The sequence below is a fragment of the Ochotona princeps genome, chromosome 16 (genome assembly GCF_030435755.1).
Source record: "Ochotona princeps isolate mOchPri1 chromosome 16, mOchPri1.hap1, whole genome shotgun sequence".
Taxonomy (NCBI): Eukaryota; Metazoa; Chordata; class Mammalia; order Lagomorpha; family Ochotonidae; genus Ochotona; species Ochotona princeps.
The window spans coordinates 262,654-290,533 of NC_080847.1; the positions used below are offsets into that span (position 1 = coordinate 262,654).

General features: G+C 58.5%; 4 protein-coding genes across 5 annotated transcripts; 2 read left to right on the top strand and 2 right to left on the bottom strand.

Annotated features, from left to right (window-relative positions):
- The first annotated feature begins 1,234 nt into the window (after positions 1-1,234).
- On the top strand, positions 1,235-4,539 carry SPATA2L (spermatogenesis associated 2 like). The gene is made up of 3 exons (XM_004584100.2): positions 1,235-1,409; positions 1,547-1,850; positions 2,901-4,539. Exons 2-3 carry the CDS (start codon positions 1,548-1,550, stop codon positions 3,879-3,881), a joined length of 1,284 nt encoding a protein of 427 aa, XP_004584157.1. The 5' UTR covers positions 1,235-1,409; position 1,547; the 3' UTR covers positions 3,882-4,539.
- Positions 4,540-4,843: 304 nt separating this feature from the next.
- On the bottom strand, positions 4,844-10,986 carry CDK10 (cyclin dependent kinase 10). 2 transcript variants are annotated; one of them, XM_004584097.4, is made up of 13 exons: positions 10,835-10,985; positions 10,168-10,240; positions 8,406-8,477; positions 7,779-7,881; positions 7,594-7,675; positions 7,330-7,397; positions 6,883-6,935; positions 6,690-6,759; positions 6,229-6,288; positions 5,856-5,979; positions 5,305-5,444; positions 5,158-5,210; positions 4,844-4,965 (listed from the first exon to the last, which is right to left on the bottom strand). In XM_004584097.4, the coding sequence occupies exons 1-13, from the start codon at positions 10,919-10,921 to the stop codon at positions 4,874-4,876; spliced, it is 1,077 nt and encodes a 358-aa protein (XP_004584154.1). In that variant the 5' UTR covers positions 10,922-10,985; the 3' UTR covers positions 4,844-4,873. The 2 variants fall into 2 exon arrangements, with proteins under 2 accessions (XP_004584154.1, XP_058530102.1); XM_058674119.1 differs by lacking the exon at positions 6,229-6,288 and having other exon boundaries at positions 10,835-10,986.
- Positions 10,987-12,788: 1,802 nt separating this feature from the next.
- SPATA33 (spermatogenesis associated 33) lies at positions 12,789-22,746 on the bottom strand. The gene is made up of 3 exons (XM_058674809.1): positions 22,710-22,746; positions 22,494-22,634; positions 12,789-12,988 (listed from the first exon to the last, which is right to left on the bottom strand). The coding sequence occupies exons 1-3, from the start codon at positions 22,744-22,746 to the stop codon at positions 12,789-12,791; spliced, it is 378 nt and encodes a 125-aa protein (XP_058530792.1).
- On the top strand, positions 22,636-27,837 carry CHMP1A (charged multivesicular body protein 1A). Its single transcript, XM_058675199.1, has 7 exons — positions 22,636-22,980; positions 24,030-24,049; positions 24,808-24,885; positions 25,655-25,801; positions 26,160-26,288; positions 26,609-26,796; positions 27,097-27,837. Exons 1-7 carry the CDS (start codon positions 22,974-22,976, stop codon positions 27,116-27,118), a joined length of 591 nt encoding a protein of 196 aa, XP_058531182.1. The 5' UTR covers positions 22,636-22,973; the 3' UTR covers positions 27,119-27,837.
- Positions 27,838-27,880: the final 43 nt, after the last annotated feature.

Sequence of the window (27,880 nt, forward strand, 5' to 3'; positions counted from 1 at the left end):
GGGGAGCACTGAGGCTGCCTTCAGGACCCTGGAGGCTGCTGGCAGGTGCCTGCCTAAGAGGCTAAGATGGCAGTGCAGACCAAGAGCAAGGAATTATAAAACCCAATCTGAGAGCTACCAGACTGGCAGCAGCTGGACAAACTGCCAATGCCTGGGGAGGTGGAGTTCACTGCGAGTTGTGAGGCAGGGACAGAAACCTAGCAGGCCTTCTGTGATGGCCTCTGACCCAGCACACATATCTGAGACCCAGGGGAAGAGGCAGCTTTCCTGGACGCCTCCACCCTCTCGGGGCTTTCCCGGGTCCAGAGGAGGATGGAGACGCCTGTGGCGTAGTGGTGTAGCGGATGCAGAGTCTTAGCAGCTCCCAGGCTAAACCGCCACCTGGAACACACAGTGGCCGCCTGTGGACTGGGCTCCAGGGTGGCTTGTCGGTCCTGTGGCACCATGTGGGTTGCCCAGCCGCTCTGAGCAGACCTGTCTGTAGATTTGTGTACACTGCAGTCTGATGAAGACCGTCAGAATGATTTATGGTGGCTTACAGGGTTCATTCACTCTCAATTTGCAGGGTAGAAACCCCAAACAGGTGCCTGCTGCTGCACGTGCTGCAACACACCACCCCACAATGGGGGACACTCAAACCCCAAAAGCCAGCAATAGGGGCCGGAAGTCCCACCTGGGTTTTCCACGTGGCAGCAGAGACCCATCACCAGGGCCTCCCGGGGTTCTCCCTAGCAGGAAGTGGAGCTGGGATTCAACCCAGGCCCTAGAGCAGCGCCGTAACCACTGCTCCACAGGCTGCCCCGACCTGCCTGCTGGCTCACACAGCTGTCTCCCTAACTATGCCGGGTCCTCCTCACACGCGGGCCCGGGGAGCGAGGCGGCTCACAGACGCCCTCCTAGCGCGACAGCTCATCCCTGCCCGGCCGCTGACCCGTCCCGGTAAAGGGCGGCTCCGCCATAGGCCAGAGCGCCCTGCCGCGTCCTCCTTGCAGGAATTCGGACGCGCGGGCGGCCAGGTTGCCTTTTCTCTCGTCCGAGAGCCACACACAGGCCCTCCAACCGCCCCTCCTCGCGCCCGTCACCAGTCGCCGCGGGCCGCAAACGTCCACTCCAGGCGGAGGAACGCTGGTGAGCGAGCCCACCCTGCGCGCCCCGCGTCGCGGCAGCTCGGACAGGTCTCCGGGAAGGACGAGCGCAGGGTGCGGCGGCTGGGCGCCCGCAGGGCTCGGGCCGATAGGGGCCGGTGGAGACGGGGCGCCGCGTCCGCCCTCGCCTTTCTCGGGCCCGAACCACACGCCCCGCCCCTGGCGTCACGGCCCAGGCCTGAGGGCGGAGCCGGGCCCTCCGGAAGCGCGCCGGGAAGGAGGCCAGAGCGAGCGGCAGCGGCTCCCGACCCGGGGCGCACACAGGTAGCGCCTTCGCGCAGGGGCTGCGCGCTCGGCTGACCAGGAGCGCGCGGCGGGCCGGGCCCAGGGCTGCGGGTGCTGGGGACGAGCGGCGGACGGGGCGCGGTGTCCACGTCCTCACTGCGTGCTCTTGCCGCCAGGATGGGCAGCAGCTCGCTGTCCGAGGACTACCGCCTGTGCCTGGAGCGCGAGCTGCGGCGGGGTCGCGCGGGCGTGTGCGGGGACCCCTCGCTGCGCGCCGTGCTCTGGCACATCCTGGTGGAGGACTTCGACCTACACGGCGCGCTGCAGGACGACGCGCTTGCGCTGCTCACCGACGGGCTGTGGGGCCGCGCCGACTTGGCGCCCGCGCTGCGCAGCCTGGCCCGCGCCTTCGAGCTGCTGGAGCTGGCCGCCGTGCACCTGTACCTGCTGCCCTGGAGGAAGGAGTTCACCACCATCAAGGCGAGCAGCGGGGCCGACCGGTCACAGGGCCTCAGTCCGGCCTGCTGGGGGTGGGGGGTTGGCGGCCCCCGCGGGAGTGGGGTGCCCGGCGTCTTTAGGATCCTTGGGCCTCGCGAAACTCAGAACTCGGAGGGGCTGTGGGCACGTCGAGGTCCACCTTGGTGGCCCTGGGAAGAACACGGGTGGAAAGCAGCGGGCTCAGGTGCTCACCTGACCCACCAAGTTGGTACCGCTGCCCTAAGTGACCTCAGGGCGCAGTTGTCATGGAAACCCTAGTGCAAGGGTGGGCCGAACTTAAAAGTCCCTATACCATGTTAACTCCTCCAGGAACTGAGGCTGGCCTCCTATGTAAGTGCCGGGCACGCAACTAGTTTACTGTGCCACCCCGGTTCCGACGCTGTGGAAAGGGTGGCCTGGCCGCTCTGGCAGCTGCTGGCCAGCACGTGGGGGCAGGGCTGCTGAGACTCTGAGCTAATTGGGAAGAGTAGGGCGGTGGTGATGTCACTGCGCACGTGGGCGAGGTCCACCCCCACGGTTGCTATGGCAGCTGTACTTAGTTCTGCTGCTGAGGCAGGACACCTGCTGGCTGGCATGGGCTTCCATCACTAGTTCATTGGCTCACCTAAGACCCGCCCCGTGGGAGCCACAGAACAGAGATCCTGTGCCAGGCTTGGCACTAAGCACAGCTGGCTCGGGGCCTGGCTCTCTGCCCACACTGGGCTGTCTGGATTTGGACAGGTCCTCATCTTTCTGAACCTGCTGGGCCACAGATGGGGAGACATGCCTAGCCCCTAAAGACCTGGGGCTGGCAGGCCCAGCTCCCATCACTGCCCTGCCATGCCGGGCCTCTCCTGTGAGGCTGATAAAACCCAGTCCAGTGAGAGCCCATGTTTGCGTTTGTGTAACCAAACACCTGGACATGGGGTGTGGGAGACTTCTCCTGGTGTGTGGGGCCGTTTTCTTAGCTCTTAGCTTGCTGTCTGGACCCTGGGGGCATGCCAGACATCAGCCCAGGCGGATGGCCGTGGCTGACCATGTCCCTCCTTGCAGACCTTCTCAGGTGGCTACGTGCACGTGCTGAAGGGTGTGCTCTCGGAGGACCTGCTTACCAAGAGCTTCCAGAAGATGGGCTACGTGCGGAGGGGTGACCACCGCCTCATGGTGGCAGCCCCGCCTCCAGCCCAGCAGCTGGTACAGGTGGCTCTGGGCTGCTTCGCTCTCCGCCTGGAGTGTGAGATCCTGAGCGAGGTGCTGGCCCAGCTGGGCACCAGTGTGCTGCCCGCCGAGGAGCTGCTGCAGGCTCGGCGGGCCAGTGGGGACGTGGCCTCCTGTGTGGCTTGGCTGCAGCAGCGGCTGGCCCAGGATGAAGAGCCACCACCACTGCCTCCACGGGGCACCCCCTCTGCATATGGAGCTCCCCTGGATCTGTACCGGGACTTGCAGGAGGACGAAGGCTCAGAGGAGGCCAGTCTTTATGGGGGACCCTCCCCAGGCCCAGACTCACCCCCAGTGGAGCTGGCCTACAGGCCACCACTCTGGGAGCAAAGTGCCAAACTGTGGGGCACTGGGGGCCCAAATTGGGAATCCCAGGCTGAGGAGCTCACCCAGGTGGGCAGCCCGCCCTATGGGGCCCTGGAGGAAGAGCTAGAGCCAGAGTCCTCCACCTTCTCCTTCCTCTCACTCCGCCATGAGCTGAGCCGGCCTGGGGACCTGACTGTTCCTGAAGGCCCTAAGAGCCCAGGCAGGGCCAGCCCCAGGCACCTGGAGGCTGAGGGGACACGGGCCTCTGCCTACGGTCCTGTCCCCGAGCTCCCAGGATACCAGACACACAGCTGCCTAACCCCCGGCACCCTGCCCACCCTGTGCTGTGACACCTGCCGCCAGCTGCATGCTGCCCACTGTGCAGCCCTGCCCAGCTGCCGCCCAACCCACTCACTGCGTGTATTGCTGGGCGACACCCAGAGGCGCCTGTGGCTGCAGCGTGCTCAGGTGGACACCTTGCTCTATGACAGCCCTGGCGCCCGGCCCTAAGCTCCTCTGGGCGCTGGCCTGGGGCTCTCAGGAGCCTCTGTGGTGCTTCTTCTGGTACTGGGTCTGCTGCATGGCACAGAGGGGGGCTCTGGTAGGGTAGCTATGCCTGCCACAGAAAGCTCCTCCTGGGGACCAGGCCTTGCACTGGCCCTGCAGGCTCCTTTCCACATGTCCAGTCCTCAGCACTTAGACTTGGGCCCCATCGTGCCCAGGTCTGTCATAGGATCCAAACCCACCTCCTTCAAGGACCCTGTCCTCAGAGCTGCAGGCCTGGCCCTCTTGAAACATCCAGGGATATCACACAGGGGCTTCCTCGTGGCCCTGGGAGGCCTTGAGCCCCCTGCCCCTGGGTCAGGTGCACAGATGATCCTGCCCTGGGTGTCACGTGCCAGGTCCAAAGCCTGTGGGGAATAGGCAACAGCCAGCAGAGGGGAAGCAGACTGCAGGGCCCACCCCATGAGGCAGAGGGGTGCTCAGTGCTGGTGCTGGGTCTGCGCAGCCATTGCCTCCTGGGGTGGCATGGCAGGATCAGGGCAGCCCCCAGTAACCCGCAGGTCAACAGAGGTTCTGCCCTAGCCCTCCACCAGGGGTGCAGATTGATGCCTGACTGCTGGCACTGCCCTGACCCCCTTGGCGAGTGTGTTCCTGTGTCCCCAGCCCCGCCTCCCCTTACTGGTGCACCTGGAACACCCCATCCAGGTCAGTGGCACATTAAAAGACAATGAAACCACACTTGTCAGGGGAGCTTTTATCTCGGTCGTCAAAACAGACACAGGCCTCTGCGTGAGCAGCAGCTATGTCCACCCTGGCCTCTCCTTCCCACCTGGGTCACCATCCAATTATGAGTCCAAGGCCCCCTGGGGCTGGCCTAGCCAGCCTCACCCCACACAGAAGGACCAGGGGGGCACTGCTACAGCGTCAGTCTGCATCCACACCTGGCCTGTTTGCAGTGCAGCCGCAGGCCAAGGGGGCAGGGCGTAGGGTCTTGGTGGTCAGGGCTTGCATCGCTTGCTCTGGCCCTCAGCTGTGGCTGCCCGCTTGTTCCGGTGGTGGGGGAAGGTGGGCATGAGCTCAGGCTCGCAGGCTGTGGGCAGACGGGCACTTCAGGGCTCCAGGGAGGGTGGGGGACACGATTACAGTCTGAACTCAGCTCAACACAAGGGCCTGACCCCTCTGGAGGCCCCTTCCCCGAGGGTCTTTACACCCTCCACAGTCCACCTGGACTGCACGGCTCCAGGAGCCCACCCACTGAGGACCGAGGGGCCTGGGGACTCACGCAATGGCTTCTCCTTGAAGTAGGAGCTCTCCAGACAGTCGCCCGCAGTCGCTCTGTAGAAAGGTGGCCGTCAGCACCCAGGGCCCAGCCTCCAATCCAGACCAGAGAAGCCTGCTAAGCGGCAGAGCCCACGCGTGGGGTCAGCACCTTTTCCTGGGATCATACATGAAGAGGAAGTTAAGCAGGCGCAGCCCAGCCTCCGAGAGCCATGGGAACTTGTGCTTCAGGTGATTGTACGGCTGCTTCCTCAGGCTGTACTGGCCAACCAGCGGCAGCTTGGAGAAGCCCTGTGGGAGCAGAAGCTCAGAGCACCATGGGGCCAGGCCCGGGGAGGGAAGGCCGGGGACGCACCTGCCAGCTGGGCCTCCAAGTGGCTGGACCCGGGGAAGGGAAGGCCGGGGACGCATCAGCCAGCTGGACCGCCATGGGTCCGGGCTCAGGGGAGGGAAGGCCGGGGACCCACCAGCCAGCTGGGTTGCCATGGGGCCAGACCTGGGGACCCAGCAGCCAGCTGGGACGCCATGGGGCTGGACCCAGGGAAGGGAAGGCCGGGGACACACCAGCCAGCTGGGCCTCCGTGGGGCTGGGCCTGGGGACGCACCAGCCAGCCAGGTTGCCATAGGGCCGGACCCAGGGATGCACTGGCCAGCTGGGCCGCGGTGGGGCTGGGCCCAGGGGAAGGAAGGCCGGGGACGCACCGGCCATATGTTCTCGTTGGGCGTCCCCAGCAGCTGCACAATTAGGTCAATCTGGTGGATCTCTGACGTGCCAGGCAGTAGGGGCTTATGGGCCAGCAGCTCGGCCAGGATGCAGCCCACAGCCCTGTAGACCCAAGCAGCCTTGTTGTAGTGTGCCTGTGGTGGCCCCTCGGTGCCCCCAGGCCAGGCCACAGGCAGGTCACCTCTGCAGCTCAGCCTGGGGCATGTAAGCAGGTACCTCCTCTTGGCTTTCCAGGGTCAGGCCCACTTCCCTGGGAACAGGAAGCTGACAAATACCCCCTTTAGCGCCCCCCCACCCCTCGTGCCTCTGCCTTAGGGGACCAGGTGACCTGGGAAGAGGGACCACTCTCACCACATGTCAATGCTGGTGGTCTGGGTGGTGGTTCCCAGGAGTAGCTCAGGGGCCCGGTACCTGCGGACAGAAGCACCTGTCTCCCTCGACAGCCTCTCCTCCAGCCCAGCCCACCCCACCAGGCACCTGCCCAGGAGTTGGCTTGGACAGCCCCGCTGAGGAGTGAAGACAATGACCACACAGGTGCCACTGCTGTAAGAGACTTAAACCAGAGTCCTCGGCAGGCTGAGAGGCAGGGGGCAACTGGGGCCTGTCATCAACTTGCACATCCCTGAACAGGAACAGCAGCGGCCACCCTGCATCCCACAGCCCCTCCTGGGGGTCTCAAGGCGGGGCGGCAGCTCATGCAGACATGCTCACCAAGCCGAGCTCCCATCCTGAGAGCCCAGCCATCCTGGAGAGCTGTCATGGACCCAGCCTCCAGCCAGCCCGCCCCAGGGCACCACCTCTAAGGAACTCACCAGAGAGTGACCACCTTGGGGGTCATCGGCTTTACTGGAACCCCATAGGCTCGGGCTAGGCCAAAATCCGCTGAGACAGGCAGAGGGAGCAGGCTGTCAGCTTAGTTTCAAAGGCAAACGCTCCAGCCATGCTCAACGGGACGGACTGCCCCAAGGATCCCTCTCTGTCCCTGGGCGAGCACCTGGCGCCCACCTGTCTTCACACAGCCCTTGTCAGTCATGAGCAGGTTGGACACCTTCAGGTCCCTGGGACAGAGAGAGAAAGGTGCTGACCTCAGCAGTGAGCTCGCAGCAGCTGCAGAAAGCGCCCCTCACATTTCCTCGTGTCCCAGCCTTTCAGCACAGAGGCCAGCATGGACAACTACTGCTCACACCCAGCCTGCCCTACCCCTCAGGCCCCACCCAATGCCCGGCCTTCACAGCACCTGCAACAGGATGTCAGGGCAGCCTTGCTCACCACCTCGGACCTATCATGGTCTTCCTGGGGTGCAGGGGGGCAGCTGAGCACACACTCTCTTCCCCTCTCCCAGAGGGCACTCAGAACATGCTGTTACCAGGGGCCAGGGGGCATCATCTGGCCCATCACACAAACGACACCTCAGACACACCCCTGAGCCTCGTCCCACCTGCTCTCACACACCTGTGAATGATGAAGTTCTTGTGCAGGTACTGGAGGCCCCGGAGCACCTGTAGGACGATGCACTTGACCTGTGCAAGCAGAAGGGGAGGCACCAGCTAGGAAAGCTTGTCCCTGCCACCACCTGGCTGGCAGTATGGTTGCCTCCTTCCCCCATGTGACCAAATGTAGTTCTGGGGGCCTCCTGGAGACCCAACATCCTATGGGAGCCCAACAGGCAGTAATCCCACCTCAGCAAAGCTCACCAGGAGCCCCTAGCCCACACACCTGGGCCTCAGAGAAGGGTGTGGACATATTCTCCAGAAGGCTGGCCAGGTCTTGCTCACAGTAACCCATCACCAGGAAAATGCTGGAAGGAAACAGGAAGTCATTTCCCTCAACCTTCTCCTGGGTGCGCAACCCAGGCAAGGGGAGCGATCCACAGAGGAAGGGGACAAAGCTGCATGGCACACCTTTCCAGGTGGTTCCCCACCACCACCTCCTTCAGCTCCACGATGTTGGGGTGGCGCATGCGCAACAGCAGCGTGATCTCCCTCAGGCTGCTGATGGGAATGCCTGCAAGGAGAGGGTCTCAGGCCCCCCGCCTGCACTCAGGGTGCCACGGACAGGGTGCAGCACAGCAGGGAGGTGGACCTGCTCCAACCCCCGACCTGCCCTCAGGGTGCCACAGACAGGGTGCAGCACAGCAGGGAGGTAGGCCTGCCTCTGTCCCCGCCCTGCACTCAGAGTGCCCCGGACAGGGGACAGGGCTGTAGCACAGCGGGGAGGTGGGCCTGCCTCTGTCCCCGACCTGCCCTCAGGGTGCCACAGACAGGGTGCAGCACAGCAGGGAGGTAGGCCTGCCTCTGTCCCCGCCCTGCACTCAGGGTGCCACGGACAGGGCTGTAGCACAGCGGGGAGGTGGGCAAGGCAAAGTGCTGCCTGCACAGGGGTAGAAAGGATGGACTGCTGGGCAGCCGGTGCGGATGCCCAGGGCCGAGGCCCCGAAGGACACAGCCCCTCCACAGTCCTGGCAATAGAGCTGGCAGGCACCTTTCCAACCCTCCCAACTTGAGGTCCCAGGCCCACCACATTCGTACCATCTTTCTCCTTGTCCATCCGCACCTTCTTGAGGGCGACAATCTCATCTGTCTGGGTGTCTCGGGCACGATCTACAGCAGACACACATCCGAATCAGTCTGCCACCTGTGCCCCTCAGGGCTGGCACCGCCGACACTCCACGAGACTGATACCTCCAGCCCAAGACACATGCTCCCTGGGGCTTGTTTAAAAGATTTGCTTTTATTGGGGCCGAGCGCAGTGGCCTAGCACCTAATGTCCTCGCCTGGAATGCGCAGAGATCCCATATGGGTGTTGGTTCTAATCCATGTGGGTCCACTTCCCAGCCAGCTCCCTGCTTGTGGCCTGGGAAAGCAGTTGGCGACGGCCCAAAGCCTTGGGACCCTGCACCCACATGGGAGACCCTGGAAGAGGATCCAGGCTCCTGGCTTCAGACTGACACAGCCCCAGCTGTTGCAGCTGCTTGGGGAGTCAATCAACAGATGGAAGATCTTCCTCTCTGTCTCTCCTCTTCTCAGTATGATAATAAATAAACAAATCCTAAAAAAAAAAAACTTGTTTTTACTGGAAAGACAGATTTCCAGAGAGAAATCTGTTCCAGATGGAGTTCTCAAGGACGCCCAGGTGGAGAGCTGAGCTGGAATGGATTGGAGCCAGCAGCCTTCCAACCAGCACTCTATGGGCTGCTGATGCTGCAGATGGCACACAGCGCTAGCCCCAGGGCCTCCCTTTAGAGCTGGGTGCAGCCAGTGTGACGTGTCATGGAACCTGGCCCCACAAAGCTCCATGCATCCTGTCAGTGCACAGTCCTTGTGTTTACTCACAACTCTCCAATCGCAGATAACATTCTCCAACCAGAAAAAGCAGCGAAAGATGGGCCCACTGCTCAAGCTCCCACACCCACAGGGGGGACCTGGAAGAGCTCCTGGCTTCAAACCAGCCCACTCTGGTTGTTGCAGCCATTTGGAAAGTGAACCAGCAGTGGAAGATCTTTAACTCTACTTTAAAAAAAAAAAAAAATTATTTTGTTTGCAAAGTCCGATATATATAAAGAGAACAGAGAGAAAGATCTTCTGTCCGATGATTCACTCAAGTGACCGCAACAGCCGATTCGAAGACAGGAGCCAGGAGCAACTCCAGGTCTCCCACGTGGGTGTGGGAGCTTGAGCAGTGGGCACATCTTTCCCTGTTTTCCCAGGCCACAAGCAGGGAGCTGGATGGGAAGTGGGGCTGCCTGGATTAGAACCGGCGCCCATATGGGATCCTGGCGCATTCAAGACAAGGACTTTAGCCACTAGGCCATGTGCCAAGCCCTCTAACTCTACTTTCCAAACAAACAAATGAATTTTTAAAAAGAAAGAAAGAAAGAAAACAAAAAAAAAAAAACCATTACTTTGTGCCAGGATGGCTCCTCGGTAATTGTGCTAAAGTGTAACTTCTAATTACTTGACAGAATAACTGACAGTATGCCACAGTCCGTTGACCGCATAGTCACCCAGGCCACCTACAACCCCCTCAGGGCGCCTCGGCTTAGTTCTAGCCCTGGTTCCGATGGTTTCCTGGGTACCCTGGGCAACAGCACTCCATATCACGCACATGGAGGCTGGGTTACCTTCCTGGCTTCAGCTGGCCCAGTTTCGGCTGCTGTGGGCATCTGGGGACCAGAACCAGTTCACAGCAGATCGCTCTCTCTCTCTCACCTCTCTGTTTTGCCCCAGACAGGTCCCACTGACAGCCCTGCCCTGCATGGGTAGCTCCGGTCCTCCCATCCCAGCCGCTCACACACGATGCCATAGGTGCCCTCCCCGATGCGGTTCAGCTTCTCAAACTCCTTCACGCTCCGACATCGTCCCAGCTGAAAGAGAGAGCTGCTGCCAGGCGGGGACTTGGAAACCAGTAGAACAGAAACAAGTTTCACACCTAATTTGGACCCAAGACCCTGCTCCCAAACAGAAAGGAAACCACACCCCTGGCCTTTGCCCTGAAGCATCAAACGCAGGCTAACCATTTCTAAAACCCGCAGTGGTGCATGACAACACACCCAACCATCACCGCATCCCGCACAACAGGGACCCCGCACAGCGCACGTGTGCCTTCCTGCAGGCCTTGGGGCGAGCAGAGGGCTGCCCTGCCCACCTGGGGGGAAGCCCACAGGGAACGCGCCAGGGTGCAGTGAGCTGGGCATACTTTTCTTGGGTCTAAGCAGAACGCAGGGACTTGAGCAAGTTGGTGGGAACATGGAGTCCCAAGATCAATCTAATTTGGTCAGAAAGATAACAGCTTGCTAGTCTGAGGGACGCCGGAAGATCAGGGCGGAACTCGTCGCGGGGTCATCCTGCGCTCAGTCCCCCAGCCGCCCCTTCACCGCTCCGCTGCCTCCTCGGCCATGTCCAAACCCAGAAGGACCCTTGCCGCCCAGGACGACCCCCGGCCCTGCGCCCGGCCGCACCCTGTGTTCCGGGGGCACGGTGAAGAAGCCCTCCTTGCGGATACACTTGAGGCGAATCTGCTCCGGCTCCACCTCCGGCTCCGCCATGCCACTCGCCGGGCGCGCAGGCGCAGCCGAGTCCGCGGCGCAGGCGCGCAGGCGACTCCCGGTTACCGAGGGAACGCGTCGGCCGCCGGAGACGCCTGCTGGGGCCAGGGGTCGGCTTGGGCGGTGGGCGGCTCCGGCCGAGCCGCAGCATAGGCCGTGCTTGCAGCCCCGGGTGCCGAGGGCTCCAGAAGGGCGCAGGGGTCTCCAGGTCCCCTCGGGGCTGGCTCCCCGCGGGTCCTGTGTGGTGCTGGAAGCACAGGCCCATGAGGGCAAGGCTGGGCTTCACTCGCAAAACCCCTAATCTTCAAAATCCAACGTGCCCGCTTCCATCCCTAGGGCGGTTTAAGCACATTTGCGCAGGTATCTTTAAACCTGGGCCGGGAAGCTGAAAGGTTGGCTGCCAACCAAGGAAGCCACAGGCAGAACTCAAAGTTGAAGTCCACAGCAGGATTTTTTTTTTTTTAAGATTTATTTATTTTTATTGGAAAAGCAGATTTAAAGGGAGGAGAAGCAGAAGGATCTTCCATCTGCAGTTCACTTCCCAAATGGCTGTAATGGCCACAGCTGAGCTGATCTGAAGTCAGGAGCCAGGAGCGTCCTCAGGGTGTCCCATGTGGGTGCCATCCTCCATTACCCTACCAAGCCATAAGCAGAGCTGGACCAGGAGAGGAGCAGGTGGGGACATGAATATGGCATGCCGGCGCCACAGGACCGAGGATTGGCTGATCAAGCCATCACGCTGACCCCAACAGCACATCATTTTGTGCTGCTGCCACTCCCATGGGTAGAGCTCCGGGCCTCTGGCTTTGGCCTGGTCCAGCCTTAGTGGCTGTCAGCAACTGGGGAGTGAATAAGCAGATGGAAAATCTCTAGATCTCAGCAGGTCTTTAAAAAAATAATAAACATTGTAAAAAATTATTCAGGCCCCGGTGCGGTGGCCTAGCAGCTAAAGTCCTCGCCTTGAAAGCTCTGGGATCCCATATGGGCACAGGTTCTAATCCCGGCAGCTCCACTTCCCATCCAGCTCTCTGCTTGTGGCCTGGGAAAGCAGTCAAGGACGGCCCAAGGGGTTGGGCCCCTGCACCCGTGTGGGAGACCTGGAGGAGGTTCCAGGCTCCCAGCTTCGGATCTGCGCAGCACTGGCCGTTGTGCTCACTTGGGGAGTGAATCATCAGATGGAAGATCTTCCTGTGTCTCCCCTCTCCGTATATCTGATTTTGCAATAAAAAGAAGAAGAAGAAAGTCTAATTTATTAAAAAAATAAAATTACTCAAACAAGGAAAGGAAAGCGTGCCTGTGTGGCCAGCATGAGAAGGCTGCCCCCATAAGCCTGGTCAGTGCTGCCTCCGAGGCCAGCCTGAGGGACCAAGCGCACACACGGACTGCTTCCGGACTGGGTCATCTGGTGGGCCTGTGGTGACACTGCATGCAGCTCAGAGCATCATCAGTGCCCTGACCACACACCGGTGTCCTGATGAGGGGTCTCCACCCCTACACACACACACACACACACACACACACACACACACACACACACACGGGGTCAGGTGACAGGACGGGATCCTGGAGCACCACACGAGAAAAGTCATTCCTCGAAAGTCACATCTTTGGCTTTTACGGATTTTCAGGTACTTACAGCACGCTCCAGAAGTGAGTGGAAGGGGTGGAACTGCCCAGAGCCGGAGCATGAGGCACCTGCCGTCTGGTCAGCATGGCACAGCCACTTCCACCACGGAGGAGGAGCCGCTCTGGGCCTGAGTCACTCTTGCTACCACCAAGCAGCCCACAGCTCTGGGGAGGAGCTGAGACGGCAGCCGAGACCGCCATCGCGGTGAAGAATGACGGCTGGCGGGGGCTCGGGGCTCGGTTATTCTTTGTAGGCGGCGACGGTGCTGGGGCTCCTGTGCCGATGGTAGGGGCCACGCTCCACCTGCTCCCGGATTGTTTTCTGCTCATCACTGCCATGGGAGTCCTGGCTCACCAGAGTCTCGTTGGAGGCCCGAGTGATGGTGATCTTTGGGACGGTGCTCCTTTTGTGGTTCATCTTAGGCTTCGTCTCAGATTTCTCTACAAGAAAGAAAAGATTTAGGCAGTTAGCGAGTTTGTGGAACTGAACATCTTAGGTCGGTTTTGGCTTAGCTGGGACACAGGCACTCCACAAGGCAGGCAGAAAGCCATCAGCGCCACACACTGTTCCAAGCCAGAGCCTCTGCCCGGTCCGCCACAGAGCCCATGCTCTGCACAGCCTCAGTGAAGGTCAGCAAGCACAGGCACACTTGCAAGGCCAGGGTCAGCCTCCTGCACACAACCCCACAGGATGCTGGGAAACCCCTCGGGACACAGCCCACAGCACGCTCACGTCACGGTCACTGCTGGGATTATCCACATCTCCCTGCTCTGGCTGCCAGCTTGGCCTCAGCTCTCCTGAGGAGCACCAAAGAGGTGTCTTTACAGCCAAGTTCATGTGGACACAGTGCACACCAAAGCCACACAAGTCTTTTTGTTGTTAAATTTTTATTTCAGATTTTTGAATTTTATGGTACAATTTCGTAGATAATGGGATCCCCTCAACCCTCAAACTCCGAACCTCAAAAGATTTTAAAAAAATCTTTAAAAATATTTATTTATTTTTATTGGAAAAACATATATAGAGAGAAGAGACAGAGAAGATCTTCCGTCTGATGGTTCACTCCCCAAGTGGCTGCAATAGCCAGAGCGGAGCAAATCCGAAGCCAGGAGCCCAGAGCCTCTTCTGGGTCTCCCATGTGGATGCAGGGTCCCAACCTTTTGGGTTGTCCTTGACTGCCCTCCAAGGCCATAAACAGGGAGCTGGATGGGAAGTGGAGTCACCGGGATTAGAACTGGAGCCCTTATAGGATCCTGGCGCGTTCAAGCCAAGGACTTTAGCCACCAGGCCATTATGTCAGGCCCTAAAAAAAAAATTTAGGATTTAATTTACTTTTATTGTAAAGTCAGATATACAGAGAGGAGGAGAGCGAGAAAGGAAGATTCTCTGTCTGCTGATTCACTCCCCAAACGGCCACAAAGGCCGGAGCTGTGGCAATCCGAAGCCAGCAGCCAGCAGCCAGCAGCCTCATCCAGGTCTTCCACATGGATGCAGGTTCCCAAGGCCGTGGGCTGTCCTCGACTGCCCTCCCAGGCCACAAGCAGGGAGCTGGATGGGAAGTGGGGTCACTGGGATATAAACTGTCACCTAGATGGGATCATGGGTGTGCAAAGAGAGGACTTTGGCCTCTAGGGTACTTCGCCAGGCTCTAAAATTTTTTTTTTTTTTAAGATTTATTCTTATTGGCATGGCAGATATAGAGAGAACGAGACAAAGTAAAAGATCTTCTGTCCACTGGTTCACTCCCCAAGTGGCTGCAACTGCTGTAGCTGAGCCAATCCAAAGCCCAGTGCCAGGAGCTCTTCCCATGTGTGTGCAAGGTCCTAGGGCTTGAGGCCATCACCGACTGCTTTCTCAGCCCACAGGTAGGGAGCTGGACATGAAGTGGAGCAGCCAGGAATAGAACCAGTGCCCTTTTAAGATCCCGGAGCATGCAAGTTGAGGACTCTAGCCACTAGGCTACCACACCAGGCCCTATTTTCTTTTTAATGTTTACATAGTTGAGAGAGATGTATATCCATGTGGGCCTCTCATTAGGGTGGGAGGGTCAGGTTTGGAGGAAGGTGGGTGGGACATTTTGTTTTCTTCTGTGTCCATGGCAGGCGGGGGAGGTGGGGGGGTGCTCCTTGGTGTCAAATTACATCAGCACTTAAAGATGGGGTGACAATCCTTTGATGACCCTTAGAGACCCTGATGGGGGGAAAAGTTTTCCAATGGTGTTACTTAAGTGGCTTTGACAATCTAAGTTCTTGGTTTTGTTGCACCAGAGTTGAGAAAATCTTTCCCAGGTCTATTGGCTGACCAAGTCCACCTTAGTGCATCCAAACCCCAGATTCTTGCTGCAAAGCCTGGCCAGGAGAGCCATCCAGCCTGCTCTGCTGTCCATCCTGTGACAAGGCAGTCCACAACCCCTGCTGACCACCATGTCCCCCATGTGCATCTGGACATGCTGTTCACTGCACATGCATCAGTCCTACACACGACCTCCAAGGTTGGACAGCACATGCTGTGACTCTTCCCTGTGGCCAGGATCTGACTCCAGTGATTCAGTTGGGGAGTCGCTCAGGGAACCACATTTGCAGTGATCTTGGACTTGAACATTACGCGCCAGCCAGTGCGAGGCTGCACAGACTGATGGATGCAGCTGCCTGGTCAGTTTTGCCCCACACCTCACACAAACCGACAGGGATGGTGGAGGCCTGGGCCAGCTCAGGGCAACCCAGGGCAACCCACCCAGACTAGCCTGTCCACCAGGGGTGCAGTCCTCACACAAACCAGCAGGAGCTGCAGCCAATAACCAGGCTCAACCCCAATCCAGGTTTTTCAATGCAAGCCTCTGCTGAGGCCTAATGCAACCCAGCCTGCTTCCTATCAGCTCTTGTGCACACCTCTGGGTGCTGCAGCTGAGCTGAACCCACCCCGCCCCAGACCCAACCCACACATATGCTGGCAGGTACTACTGCCTTGTCCAGCCTGGCCCACCCCCAGCCCTGGTTTTTGTGCTCACCGGTAGGTACAGCCTAGCAGGGGAGTAGCCACAGTACCCCTGCAGGCCTGCTCCCAGCCCCAGATCTTGCACCTGCCAGGGGTGCTATGGTACAGGCTGACGTCACTGAAAACCGACATTATCACTTGGAGAAATTATTTCTCGAAGCATCTAATTTCCTGGCTGAAGGGGTTTGTACTTCAATGCCAACAGACATTTCCTCTCCTTTACTGTCGCTCTTAGATCCTTTGGGCTCAAGGTTCCCTTTCCAGAACCAAAGGCCTCAGGATCACCCCAGGCAGGACATCACATTTCTCCCTTGGGGTGGGTGGCTGCACGGTCAGGTGGTGGGTTCTCACAGCGAGGATGGAAGCCGCCCTTGCAGCATGACAGTACAGCGGAGCTGGCGTCCCCTGCACCTCTGCCCTGACGCGGCCAGCCAGCCTTCCCTCTCGTACATGAGGAGGCTTCTCGCCCTGTGTTCTCAGCTTTCAGAGCTCCTACAGGATGTTGTGCAAGAACATTGTTGTGCAAGAACATTTTTGTCACAGAAGTCATAGGCAACCCCAAACAAGCTTCTTGGTCCTAGCCATGCACTATTCGTGTTCCACTGGCCCAGGTCCTTCATAAAGTGAGCACACAAGCCCTTACCCTCCCTGCTTCCTTGTCTGGAGGAGCAACCTTAAAACCTGTGACTCCTTGGAGATGACAGGAAAAGGTGTTGTGCTCGTGGTAACCCAGGCTGCGTGCGCAGTACCTCACAGCCTGCAAGCTGGGCGTGCGGCTCCTGCCTGCTCAGCAGAGCTCCCGCTGCACCATGCTTCCCGTGGAGAAAAAAGCCCGCCTCTGGCTCTTCTCAGAGGTCTGTGTACACTGAAGAGCAGATTCTCTTGTAATGCCTTGCTGGGATCTGGAACAGAAATCCTACATGCCTTTGAGGAAGTGGCAGAGAATACACTGCCGAATACAGAAAACATGCAATTTCCCTTTCCCAAACATTTTTCAGAGTAGCAAATGTGGCTTCAAGAAATAACAGGAGAAGGCAATTTGGTTTGGGTTATATAAATTTATTTTGATGATGTTTACATTAGTGAGAAGGACCCGCTGATTAGAGTGGGGAAGGTTGAGGTACAGTGGAAAGTACATTAGACAACTGTTTCCATATCCCTTTTTTTTTCCTGTATCTGGGAAGAGAAGGGGTAGGACCACTCCCAGCACCCTAACCACATCAGTACCTGGGGATGGGGGACAGCCACGTGGTTGCCGTAGCTCTGAAGTACTAGGCATTTCATCGCTCCAAGGAAGAGGAAACCCTTCCAAGGTCCACTGGCTGACACAGTCCGCCTCAGAGTCTGTGTTCACCCAGATATTTGGTGCCAACGCTTGGCTGGGGGACTTGTCCAATTTGTTCTTCCCTCCATCCTCTGCTATGGTACTAGATGTCCTCTGCAGGCTCCAATGGACTGCCATATCCCCCATGTGCATCTGGGCATGCTGTCCACTGCTCTGTCTTAGCCACTGAGGAGGCCCGGCTCTCACACATGCACTCCATGGTCAGACCACAGATCCTCCAATTCTCCCCGTGGCTGGAGCTCCAAGTCCAGCACTTCAATTGACTCCCCAAAGAAACCTCATGTGAGGTGACCCCAGACCTCACTCCTGTGTGCACCAGCCAGAACAGGGTCTGGCTGTCTATCACCCACATTAGCCTACACATACTTTCAGTTGTTGGGTCAGTTCTGCCTCCAGCCCCCTCTCTTAAGCAAACAATGGCTGCTGTGGCCGAGCATAACCCTGCCCACCACACACTCAGCCCTCATGCACACCAGTGGGAACTGCAGCCCAGAGACCCCCCCAACAGCCTCCACCAGGCCTGCCCCCACCATAGTTTCTGCGCATGCCAATTTGTGCAGCAGACTGGTCTGATCTGTCCTGAATCCCATCTGGCTCATACACAGCCAAGCTCAGCCCAACCGACCCCACTATCCAGCACACACTTATGCCGGAAAGTGTTACTGTCTGTCCAGCCAACTCCACCCACAGGCCTGGTCCTCACACTTACCAGTAGGAGCTGCAGCCCACAGTTTCCCTATTAGGCCCATTCCCAGCCCTGGATCTTGCACTTTCCAGGTGGCACTGCAGTCTAGCCTGACAACAGTTGACCCAAGTCCCAGCACTTGCCAGCTGATACTGCGGCAGAGCCCGACCAGCCTGCACATACTCTGCCTCATACATCCACCAGTGGGTACAGTCACTTAGCTCACCTTGGCTCTCCCCCTAATGCAGCTCACGTGTAGGTCAATGGGTTTTGTAGCCCTGTCCAGCCTGGTCTGTCCCCAGTCCCCATCTTCACAGCCCTCTGCCAGGCTCACCCCCTCTCCTGGGGTCTTATGTGTACTGCTGGATGCTGCAGCATAGCCCAGTCCAGCCAGCTCCAATCCTGGCCCTAGTGTTGTGGCCCAACCCAGCCTGTCCTGCACCCCATCCTGGTTCTCACACCTGCCAGTGGGTGCTATGAACTGCACCTGGCCTGTCCCCGGCCTCACCCACACATATGTCACAGGTACTTCACCTGGTCTGGGCTGCTCCCAGCCTCGGTTCTTGCACTCACCAGCAGGGACTGCATCCCAACAGAGGAGTTTGCCAAGCTCCTCTATCAGGTGTCCTCCCAGTCTCAGATTTGAGCACACTAATGGGTTCTTGACCCACCTCCAATTCACTGGCAGGTACAATGGCCTTGCCCAACCAGCCCATACTCATTCCAGCTCTCACCTATGGGTGCCATAGCCCAGTCTTACCTGATCTACGCCAGGACCTTGCTGTCACATGGTTCAGCAGGTACTAAGACCCAGCCCAGCCTGTCTACACCCACCCTGGATCCTGAGAGCACTGGCAGGTGCTGGAATCTAGCCCAGTCGGGTATACTGCAGGAAGCCATGCAGTTGGGACTGAGGGCAAGGGTGTGACTAGCACCGCTTCTCAGTTAGCAAGGCTACCAGGAGTTTCCGGCTGCGTGGCAAGGCCCAGCAATATGTCTCTGGTCACCTCATTGCTGCCTCACCCCATTGTATGGACACTGGATCACCTCTCCGATGTTTCATAGAATTCTCCTGGTATAACACCTCAAACTGATCAATCATGTTATGGTAAAAGCATCTTTAGCAACATAAGGCAACAACACACAGCTAAAAGCATGCAATAGTACAACTGAGCCCACAATGTCTCCAAACATCCTGTTATGTGCCCACCTTTATCCTGGAGCTTGCCCTAATATAAGTAATGTTTTTCTTAAGAAATGGCTTGATAATATCTTGGCACAGATGGCAATCCTGGAAGTACAAAGAGTTTGTTTACCATGGGCCTCAAACTGTTACAACACATGAAATGATACATTTTGGTTTCTTACCAGGGAAAAGCAGAAAATATATGGGGTATCTTCTAAGCAAAACAAAATATTGTGAACCTCCCCCCCCCCCGAAAAAAAGGCTTAAAACTTCTACCTTATACTGGCACTTATATTTAGGCAAAGAAAACAACATATAAAGATAAAAAGAAGTTTCTTGTAAAGGCCTAGGTCTGTAGAAAGGCCGAGTTACCCTGATCCCTCTCACTGCCCTTTGACAAAAGAACAAAAAACAACTGAATCAGCACTAGGTGAAGGTGATGATAATTAATGCACGATTGATTATAAGATTTAATAGGGCCCGGCGCCGTGGCCTGGCAGCTAAAGTTCTCGCCTTGAACATGCCGAGATCCCATATGGGCACCGGTTCTAATCCCGGCAGCTCCACTTGCCATCCAGCTCCCTGCCTGTGGCCTGGGAAAGCAGTCATGGACGGCCCAAAGCTTTGGGACACTGCACCCGCGTGGGAGACCCAGAAGAGCTCCTGGTTCCCGGCTTCAGATCAATTCAGCACCAGCCATTGCGGTCACTTGGGGAGTGAATCATCGGACGGAAGATCTTCCTGTCTCTCCTCCTCTCTGTATATCTACTTTCCAATAAAAATAAATAAATCTTTTAAAAAAATATTTAATAAAGAATCTGGGCACAGCATGGTGGCCTCGCGGCTAAAGTCCTCGCCTTGAAAGCCCCGGGATCCCATATGGGCGCAGGTTCTAATCCCGGCAGCTCCACTTCCCATCCAGCTCCCTGTTTGTGGCCTGGGAAAGCAGTCGAGGACGGCCCAAAGCTTTGGGACCCTGCACCCACGTGGGAGACCTAGAAGAAGATTCTGGTTCCCGGCTTCGGATCGACGCAGTACCGCCGTTGCGGCTCACTTGGGGAGTGAATCATCGGACGGAAGATCTTCCTCTCTGTCTCTCCTCCTCTCTGTATATCTGACTTTGTAATAAAAATAAATAAATCCTTAAAAAGAAAAGAATCTATGATATGCCTTGATAAATTCTTTTCATTTATGAGCTTTCCTTTTTATTCTGTACTCTGGATAGTTTAAGTAACCGTTAGTTTATGTTTAGTGAAAACTGATTTTGGATATAAGTAACCCACTTGTCACTATGTAACCTGTGCTGCCATCAGTGGAGTTCCTTGCTTCAGCCAGGTCACTGCAGGTTTGAATGAGTAATAGCTTGCTGAAAACATTTTCTCTGAAGTAAAATAATAATGTTTTCTTAGGGTTGTTTTTGTAATCATTCTTTTATAATGAAGTAAAAATGAAACAACTGGATGTTGCTCAAAAGCTTGTGATGATCTGTGTATAAACAAAGAAGGCAGCTTTTCTGAGTTGTCCATTATGAGCATCATGCCATAATGGTTCATACCTCCTCGCCAATCCACGCCGAGCAGGTCCTTGGTAGTACACCCCAGGTCCAGTGCACATCCATGCTGAGGGATGCTGCAGCCATGTCCAGCCCACTCTGCCGTTCCCACTCCAGCGCTCACACTCATCAGTCGGAACTGCAGCCCAGCCAGCTCCCCATCCCGTCTTGGTCTTTGTCACCAGATGCTGGAGCCTGGCCTGGCCTGCCCCCAGTCCCAACTCTACCTGGTGGGTGCTGCAGCCTAGCCCTCCTCAGTGTGCTCCTGTGCTGCTTTCATATAAATCAGTAGGTGTGATAGCCTAGCCCAGGCATGGCCCATACTCCATCCTGGCTCCTGCACATCCCAGTGTGACAAGGTTTGGTCCAGCCCTGTCCAGTCCACCGCCACCCTCCACCACACACACACACTCTAAGCCAACCCACATACCTGCCCGCACCTAGCCCTAACCATTGTCCTCACCACTGGGAGCTGCAGCCCAGTAGGGGAGCCCCCAAGTTCCCCAACCAGGCCCACTCCAGACTCAGTTTCATGAAGGCCAGCAGGTGCTAGGCCCCTAACTCACAGTCTGCCCCTTGGGCTCAGCCCTGTGTGAGTTGGTGGATGTTGCGGCCCGGTCTGCGCTACACCCAATTCTTGGGTTGTGCCTGTGAGTGCTACAATCTTTGCCAGCTCAGCCTGTTCCCAAACCCAGTTTCCCTGAGGTCAGTGAGTTCTGTGGCCACGCCTAGCTTGTCCTGTCACCACTTTTGAGCAAACCAGCAGATACTGCAGGCTCCCAGGGGTGAATCTATACATCCCCACACAGAATCCTCCCCCAGATCCGGTTATCTCGCAAGATGGTTAGTGTCATGGTTCAGCCTAACATGACCCATCCCCAGTTCCAACACTCACTGCCAGGTAGGTCCCCCAGCCCTTGCTTTCATATGTAGGCACTAGCGGGTGGTGGCTGGCGGTGGTTGAGCTAACCATCCCAGCTCAGGACTCCCACATGGTGCAATGGTCTGACCCAAAAAGGTTTTCCAATTTTCCTCTTCCAAACTGCTTGGTCTCAGCCCCCTCACTTACCTGCAAGTACAGTGGTCTTGTCAGTGCAAGTCCTCCAGAAGTCATTCCTCAGCTGAAACGTACCCCCCCCCAATGGTGTCCCCTTCCCATACATCCCATACTCCCTTTCCTGAGCAATCCAGATCCCTCCCCCCCACCAATCTGTAAGCACATGGGTTTCCAAGCCCAACTCTTCCAGCAGCGCAGTGCGCTGGCCCTGCCCGCCCACCTGGGACCCCTGCACACGCACGGGTCTCTAGACCCGGCCCCCCAGCACGTCATGTCAGCATGCCAGCCTGGGACCCTACCCCTCCCACCCACCCAGGTCCCAAGCATGTGTAGCAGCCCCAGGCCCACTCAGCTGGGCATGGTGCTCAGCCAAGACCTCAACTTGACAGCAACAGAATGTGGCCAGCTTCCTTACTAAATGCAGGGGGAAGCATTGGGACCCCATGACACATTCTTGTACAGCTTTTACAAGCATGCTAAGTTAACAGCTCTGGATCTTGGTGAATACAGTGTTATGCTTGTAATACTTCTGGATTTAACTGCATTTTCTTTGCTTATTAAATATTTTTCCTTTTTTGTATAGACCTTCATGAAGCCCAGGTTCATGCACTGTAAACCATGGCCTTGGCACTCGGCTCTCTCCTGCTGGCATCCCTGTGCCCACCTCCACACAGCACACCCTTCCCCGTGTCCACCCCATGCACTGCTTCACCCTACCTCGAATCACAAGGGAGCCCCTGGCCTTGCCCAGCCCTGACGGTTGCCTTCTTGAGTAAGCAACATCTTTACTGGAAGTACAGCTGCAGTACAGGAGACAGAACAGTCGGGCTCTGCTCCAAGGCTAGTCCACGCCACCGGGCTGTCACCTGTGGCGCCACAGACCGGGCTGTGGGGGTCGGCGTGTGACCTGGCTGAGCAGGACTCCCCAAGCGTGGCCCGCGCACGGCTCGTTTAGAACCCCCACGGTGTCCCCAGGCCCAGGTCACGTCGGGGGTCGCAGCGCTTGCCCTCCTCAACGCCCACAGTCTCCACTCGCTCGAAACTCGTTGTGTCCACTCGTCAGGGTCGCTCTGCCGCCGGGGCCACGCGCGTCCCCCGCGCCCGCAGCCTCGCCGCCGCTCCCTACCTTCGGACTGCGGGGAAGACGGCCGCTGGCGGCCGGGCCCCGGGCCCACGAGCACGCCGTCGGCGGGCTGCCTGGCGTCCTGCGGGCTGCCGTCCGCCGGCCTGTCCTTGCCCCTGGGGGCCGCGGCTCCCTTCTCCTCACCTGAAACGCACGGGGGCCGTCAGCGCCCGGCCGCGCCAGGCTCCGATCCTGCCTCCCGCCGGCCCGAGCCTTTACCTTTCCTGTGCTTGGGCTTGCTTTTGGAAAGGCCCATGGGTGAGCCCGCCGCCCCCGCCGGCGCAGGTCCGAGCGCCCCCACGCGCGCTCGCCGCCCCAGACCCCGACTGCCTCACAAAGGGGGAGCACGGCCGCCGGCGGCGGCGCGGGTCGCCAAGCAACCGCCTCAGGGCCGCGCGCCCTCTCGCGAGAACTGGCGACCGGAAGGCCCAGCGGGGCGGAGCTGGCCGGCGCGATCGTCTGGGCTCGGCCGCCGGACCGACCATGGAGGGTGAGGGCGGCCCCGTCGGGCGGCCGGGGGCAGCGGAGCCACGGGCCGGGCGCGCGGGGTCCCCAGGGCGCGCGGCGCGGTGGCCGGAGGAGCGGCCCGGGGGTCAGCGCGCGGAGTGCGGGAGGCCACAGGCAGCGCCCAGCTTCAGGCGCCTTCCTGACGGCCGGCATTCCGCCCCGACATCGGTTTCTGGGGAGGAGGGAGTGGGCCCTGGGTGCTGTGTGCACAGTCCCCGGCTTCCTGCCCTAGCCAGGCGGCATTCGGGCAGCACTGAGCCCGGAAGTGCCCTGGGCCGGACTACAGGCTTACCGCTGGTGGCTGACGAGGCCGAGGTCCAGAGGACCACTGTCCAGTGACCTGTGCGCTGGGAAGGGCCCCGGGGTCTTAGTGAGGATGCCCCGGGGTCTCCGGGGTCACACTAACTTTTAGGAAGGCATGGTAATTCAGACAGCTCTTCCATCGTCTGCTTTACTGCCCCAAATGACCAGACCAGAGCCAGGTGTCCGGAACTCAAGCTAGGGGGTCCAACTTTCTGGGCACATTAGCAAGGAGCAGCACCAGGAATTGGGTAGGACTGAACTGTCACATCCGTGGGGTACCAGTGTCCCCGTTGGAGGCAAACCCTGCTGCATGCCAGGGCCAGAGCTGTCCACTGACTGCACTGCTGGGCCTGCCTGGCCTGTTCTCCGGCTCCTGCTGTCCACCACCCGTTAGAAGTGCTGTTTGTCAGATTTCCTGCACCCGGTGCAGTGGCTCAGCTGGCTAACTCTCGTCAGGCGCCAGGATCCCATATGGGTATCTGTGTCCTGGACAGCCCAAAGCCTTGGGAGACACAGAAGCAGCTCCTGGCTCCTGATTGGGTTGGCTCAGCTCTGGCTCTTGCAGCCATTTGGGGAGTGAATCAGCTGATGGTTCTTTGTCTCACCTTCTCTCTGTAAATATGGCTTCCCAGCAACAACAACAACAAAAATAGATAAATCTCTAAAAAAAAAAGAGAAATGCCATTTGTCATATTTCTTGAAAACCTCAGGTTCTCTTTTTCTTTGCAGATACGCTATTCCAGCTGAAGGTACGTAATGAATGACCATTCCCCGCAGCCCTGGCCTGCAGAGTTGGGGGTGGTGGACTGGACCAGCCGAGTGGCGACCACACATTGTTCAGGTTGCCAGCCAGAGAGCGTGCTGGGGGTGGGCTGGGTGGCTTGCTGGTTCTCCTCCTGTCCTGGGCAGAGTGGAAGCAGGTGCCTCAGGCACAACTGGGCACCTTGTGCACACTTTGGTGGTCCACTCGGAGCCTGAAACCCTGTAACATGGCACCTGGAGGCCAACTTTGCCCCTTGCCTGCCATGGTGTCTCCGGTGTGCCGTGCACATGGCCAGGGTTGGCATTTCCTGGTACGTGGTTCTCAGGTGGAACACTCGCTCATCCCGCTGCCCCCGGGAGCAGTGACAGGCTGTGGCTTCCCGCAGATTGCAGACATGGAGGCCAGCATAAGCTCCGTAGGCTCCACGGGAAACACTTTTAGTGTCCCTGGTGGCCTCCAGTGTGGCCACTCAGTGGCCTGAACCAGGATCTCTGGAGTCCCGGGAGCATCAGTGCTGTAACCCTAACCCTCTGAGCCTCCTCCCTGCCCCGTGGGAGGGTCAGGGCAGGACTGACAGTTTAGGGGACCCCAGAGGTAGGGTCTCCTTCCTGCAGCCCGGAGCACAGCCACAGCTGGCTGCCTTCTCTGGCCGAGGCCAGGAACCAGAGTGGGGAGGGGTGTAGGGCATAGGGCACGGAGGGTGGGCTCGGCCTGTCTGACTTGGCTGTTGTGGTTTTTGCACAGTTCACAGCAAAGCAGCTGGAGAAGCTAGCCAAGAAGGCGGAGAAGGATGCCAAGGCTGAGCAAGCCAGGGTGAAGAAGGTGAGGCTGGGCTGGGCACACCCTCTCCAGTCTGTGATCTGTTCTTTGGTGCGGGGCTCTTCCTGCCTCTTGGGCCTTGCAAAGTCTGCTTCCACATAGGTGACAGGCACGGTCCGGGCAGGTGGCTCCACCACCCTCCGGCCCTCTGAGGAGATGACTGCGTTGTGTGGCCATTCCTGTGATTCACTTCTGAGTTGCTGAACTTTGTCCTCCATTGTGCAGGAAATGGGCATCTAGATGACCCTGCCCATCTCGTGGCTTTTGGCTAGCTTCTTCTGTGGAGCCTGTGCCTTGGGTGTCGGTGGGCTGGGGGAGGGCTGGAGGCTCACCAAGCGGTCCCCTACCTGGAGATGTGCAAAGCAGGAAGGGGGCAGGGCATCCCCTTCCCTCCGGGGAGTCTTTCAGCCAAACGCAATCAGCTTGCACAGCATTGGATTCTCTAACTCCTCACCCAAGTTCAGGCTGCCCAAGGCAGACAGCAGCCCATGTGCGGCTCTGCCTTGGCCCCCTGCAGTTCTGCAGCAGTGGCCTCTGAATGCTGTCCGCCCTGCCCCTGGCTCCGTGAAGTGCTGGTATGAGCTCTGGCGTGCTGCCACTGCTCTCCCTGGGTGCTCGCGATCCCGAGTCCCCAGGCCGCTGCCTTTGGCAGAGCGTGCAGGCATATCTGATGGGTACAGCTGCGGAGCTGTGAGCCAGTAACACAGGGCAGGCAGTTTGTACAAACCAACCACCGCGTTCTCCCAGCTGGTATATCTCCCCTGTTTTTTAGGCCCTTCAGCAGAAAAACGTGGAGTGTGCCCGAGTGTATGCTGAGAATGCCATCCGCAAGAAGAATGAAGGCGTGAATTGGCTCCGCATGGCGTCCCGCGTGGACGCGGTGGCCTCCAAGGTGCAGACGGCCGTGACCATGAAGGGGGTGAGTAGGAAGGATCTGGCAGTGTGTGGGGTGACCCCGGAAGGGGATCTGCTGGCTGGATCTAGGGCAGTTCCCAGCAAGTCCTGGTGTGCTGTGAACACAGGCGAAGTGAGGCTGCAGCGTTACCCCTCAGCGGGCTTCCCACAAGGTGCAGAAGCTGTGTGGCCAGACCTGTCCTGGCTTGGGCAGGGACAGTCTTGTCAGTCCCCCTGCTTCTGCCACCTGTTCTCCAGTGACCCTCACACTGAAGTTCCTGTGCTTGTCCTGAGCACCCTGGCCTGGCTCCTGACAGGTCAGAAGATCTGTTCCTGACAGGCTCTTTAATCTTGTCCTCTCACTCAACTCGCCTCTTTCCCAGGTGACTAAGAACATGGCGCAGGTGACCAAAGCCTTGGACAAGGCCCTGAGCACCATGGACCTGCAGAAGGTCTCTGCTGTGATGGACAGGTTCGAGCAGCAGGTGCAGAACCTGGATGTGCACACGTCGGTAGGTTACCATGGTGGTCTGGGGCCAGGGGCATTCTCTGGGAACCTCCTCTGCCCTGGGTCCCAGCCAGGGCCTACCACCTCCTTCTGGGCTGCCCAGATGGTGAATAATCACGGAGGTGTGGGAACTACCCACCCAGAGCGGGTGAACATGGTGTGTGGGAGGAAGGACTCCCTGTGGAGGTGAGTGAGCCAGAGAACGCACCTTCGAGAGGGCAACGTGAGAAGGCCAGTGTGGGTGAGGGTCCAGTGAGAGACTCAGCGGAGCCCTCCTGGGTCCTTGCCAGGGGCTTCAAGGCCTGAGTTTCTGCCTCTCCCCAGGTGATGGAGGACTCCATGAGCTCAGCCACCACTCTGACCACACCTCAGGAGCAGGTGGACAGCCTCATCATGCAGATTGCCGAGGAAAACGGGCTAGAGGTGCTGGACCAGCTCAGCCAGCTGCCCGAGGGCGCCTCTGCTGTGGGGGAGAGCTCTGTGCGCAGCCAGGAGGACCAGCTGTCGCGGAGGTAAGACAGCTCTGATGCCGAGGTGGGAGGGTGGTCCTGGGCCGGGACCCCACACAGCTCCTTCCTGTGTACTGGTGCCTCTCCCACCCCAGCCCAGGACCAGGGTTGCACAGAAGGTTCCTGAATGGGCATCAGCCATGGGGCCCCCGCAGAGCTCACAGGAAAGGAACTCTGCCCCTCCTCCTGGGATACTTGCAAGGAGGACATTCTGCAAGAGCTGGCACTAAGTGTCCTCAGGCTGTGGCAGCTAACACGCTGTGCGGGGATGGTCACTCATTCGGTTTTGTTGTGGATTTCCAGGTTGGCTGCCTTGAGGAATTAGCCACGCCCTCCCCTGCCCTTCCCCACTGCGTCTTGCCTTCCTACTGACCCTGCTGGGCGACAGCCCCGCCTCTCAGCTGCTGTCACCTGCCAGGCCTCTGTGGCCTTTGGAACCCTTCCCGTTTTCTTGGGTTGGACGGCACGTCTGTTCCACTACTGTTTGCACTTCTGTGACTCTGGGCCAGCCACAAGGACGCTGGCCGAGCTCCCCTTCGCCTTCAGCCTCCATGAACTTCAGCCTGGCACAGTGAGGGCCAGGCAACTCCTGGAGCCTCTCCTCCCACTTCAGCAGGGAGCATCCCCACCTGTGGCCGGTGTGTGCTGGGGACATGGCAGACAACGGTCTCCTCCTCTTGGCTCCCCTGGCTCTTCAAGGTGCCCAGACCACAGGGGCAGGCAGGACTGGCATCCACTTCCAGGTGCCCACTCTGGGGGTCAGCCTTGCTGAGCAGCTGCCTCTGGGTGTGCTTGGAACTCTGCCGAGTGCCCCAGCAGGTGTGTGCTCGTGCCCTCATCGCTCCAGGAAACGCTCCCAGCACGGAAGGCAGGAGCTTTGCCTGTGGCCAGCAGTGGCGGCTGCAAAGACAGCGTGCTGCTGTGTCCACGGTGGAACAGCTGGCAGCAGCTCATTGGCGACATGCTGGCTTCACCTGAGGGGGCCTTGGCCAGAGGTTGCTGTCTTGTTTCTTCTGTTTCCCAAAGTTTACTTCATTTCTGTGACATTCATGGGACTTTTGTTTTTGCCAAAGTAGAAAGCAAGTGG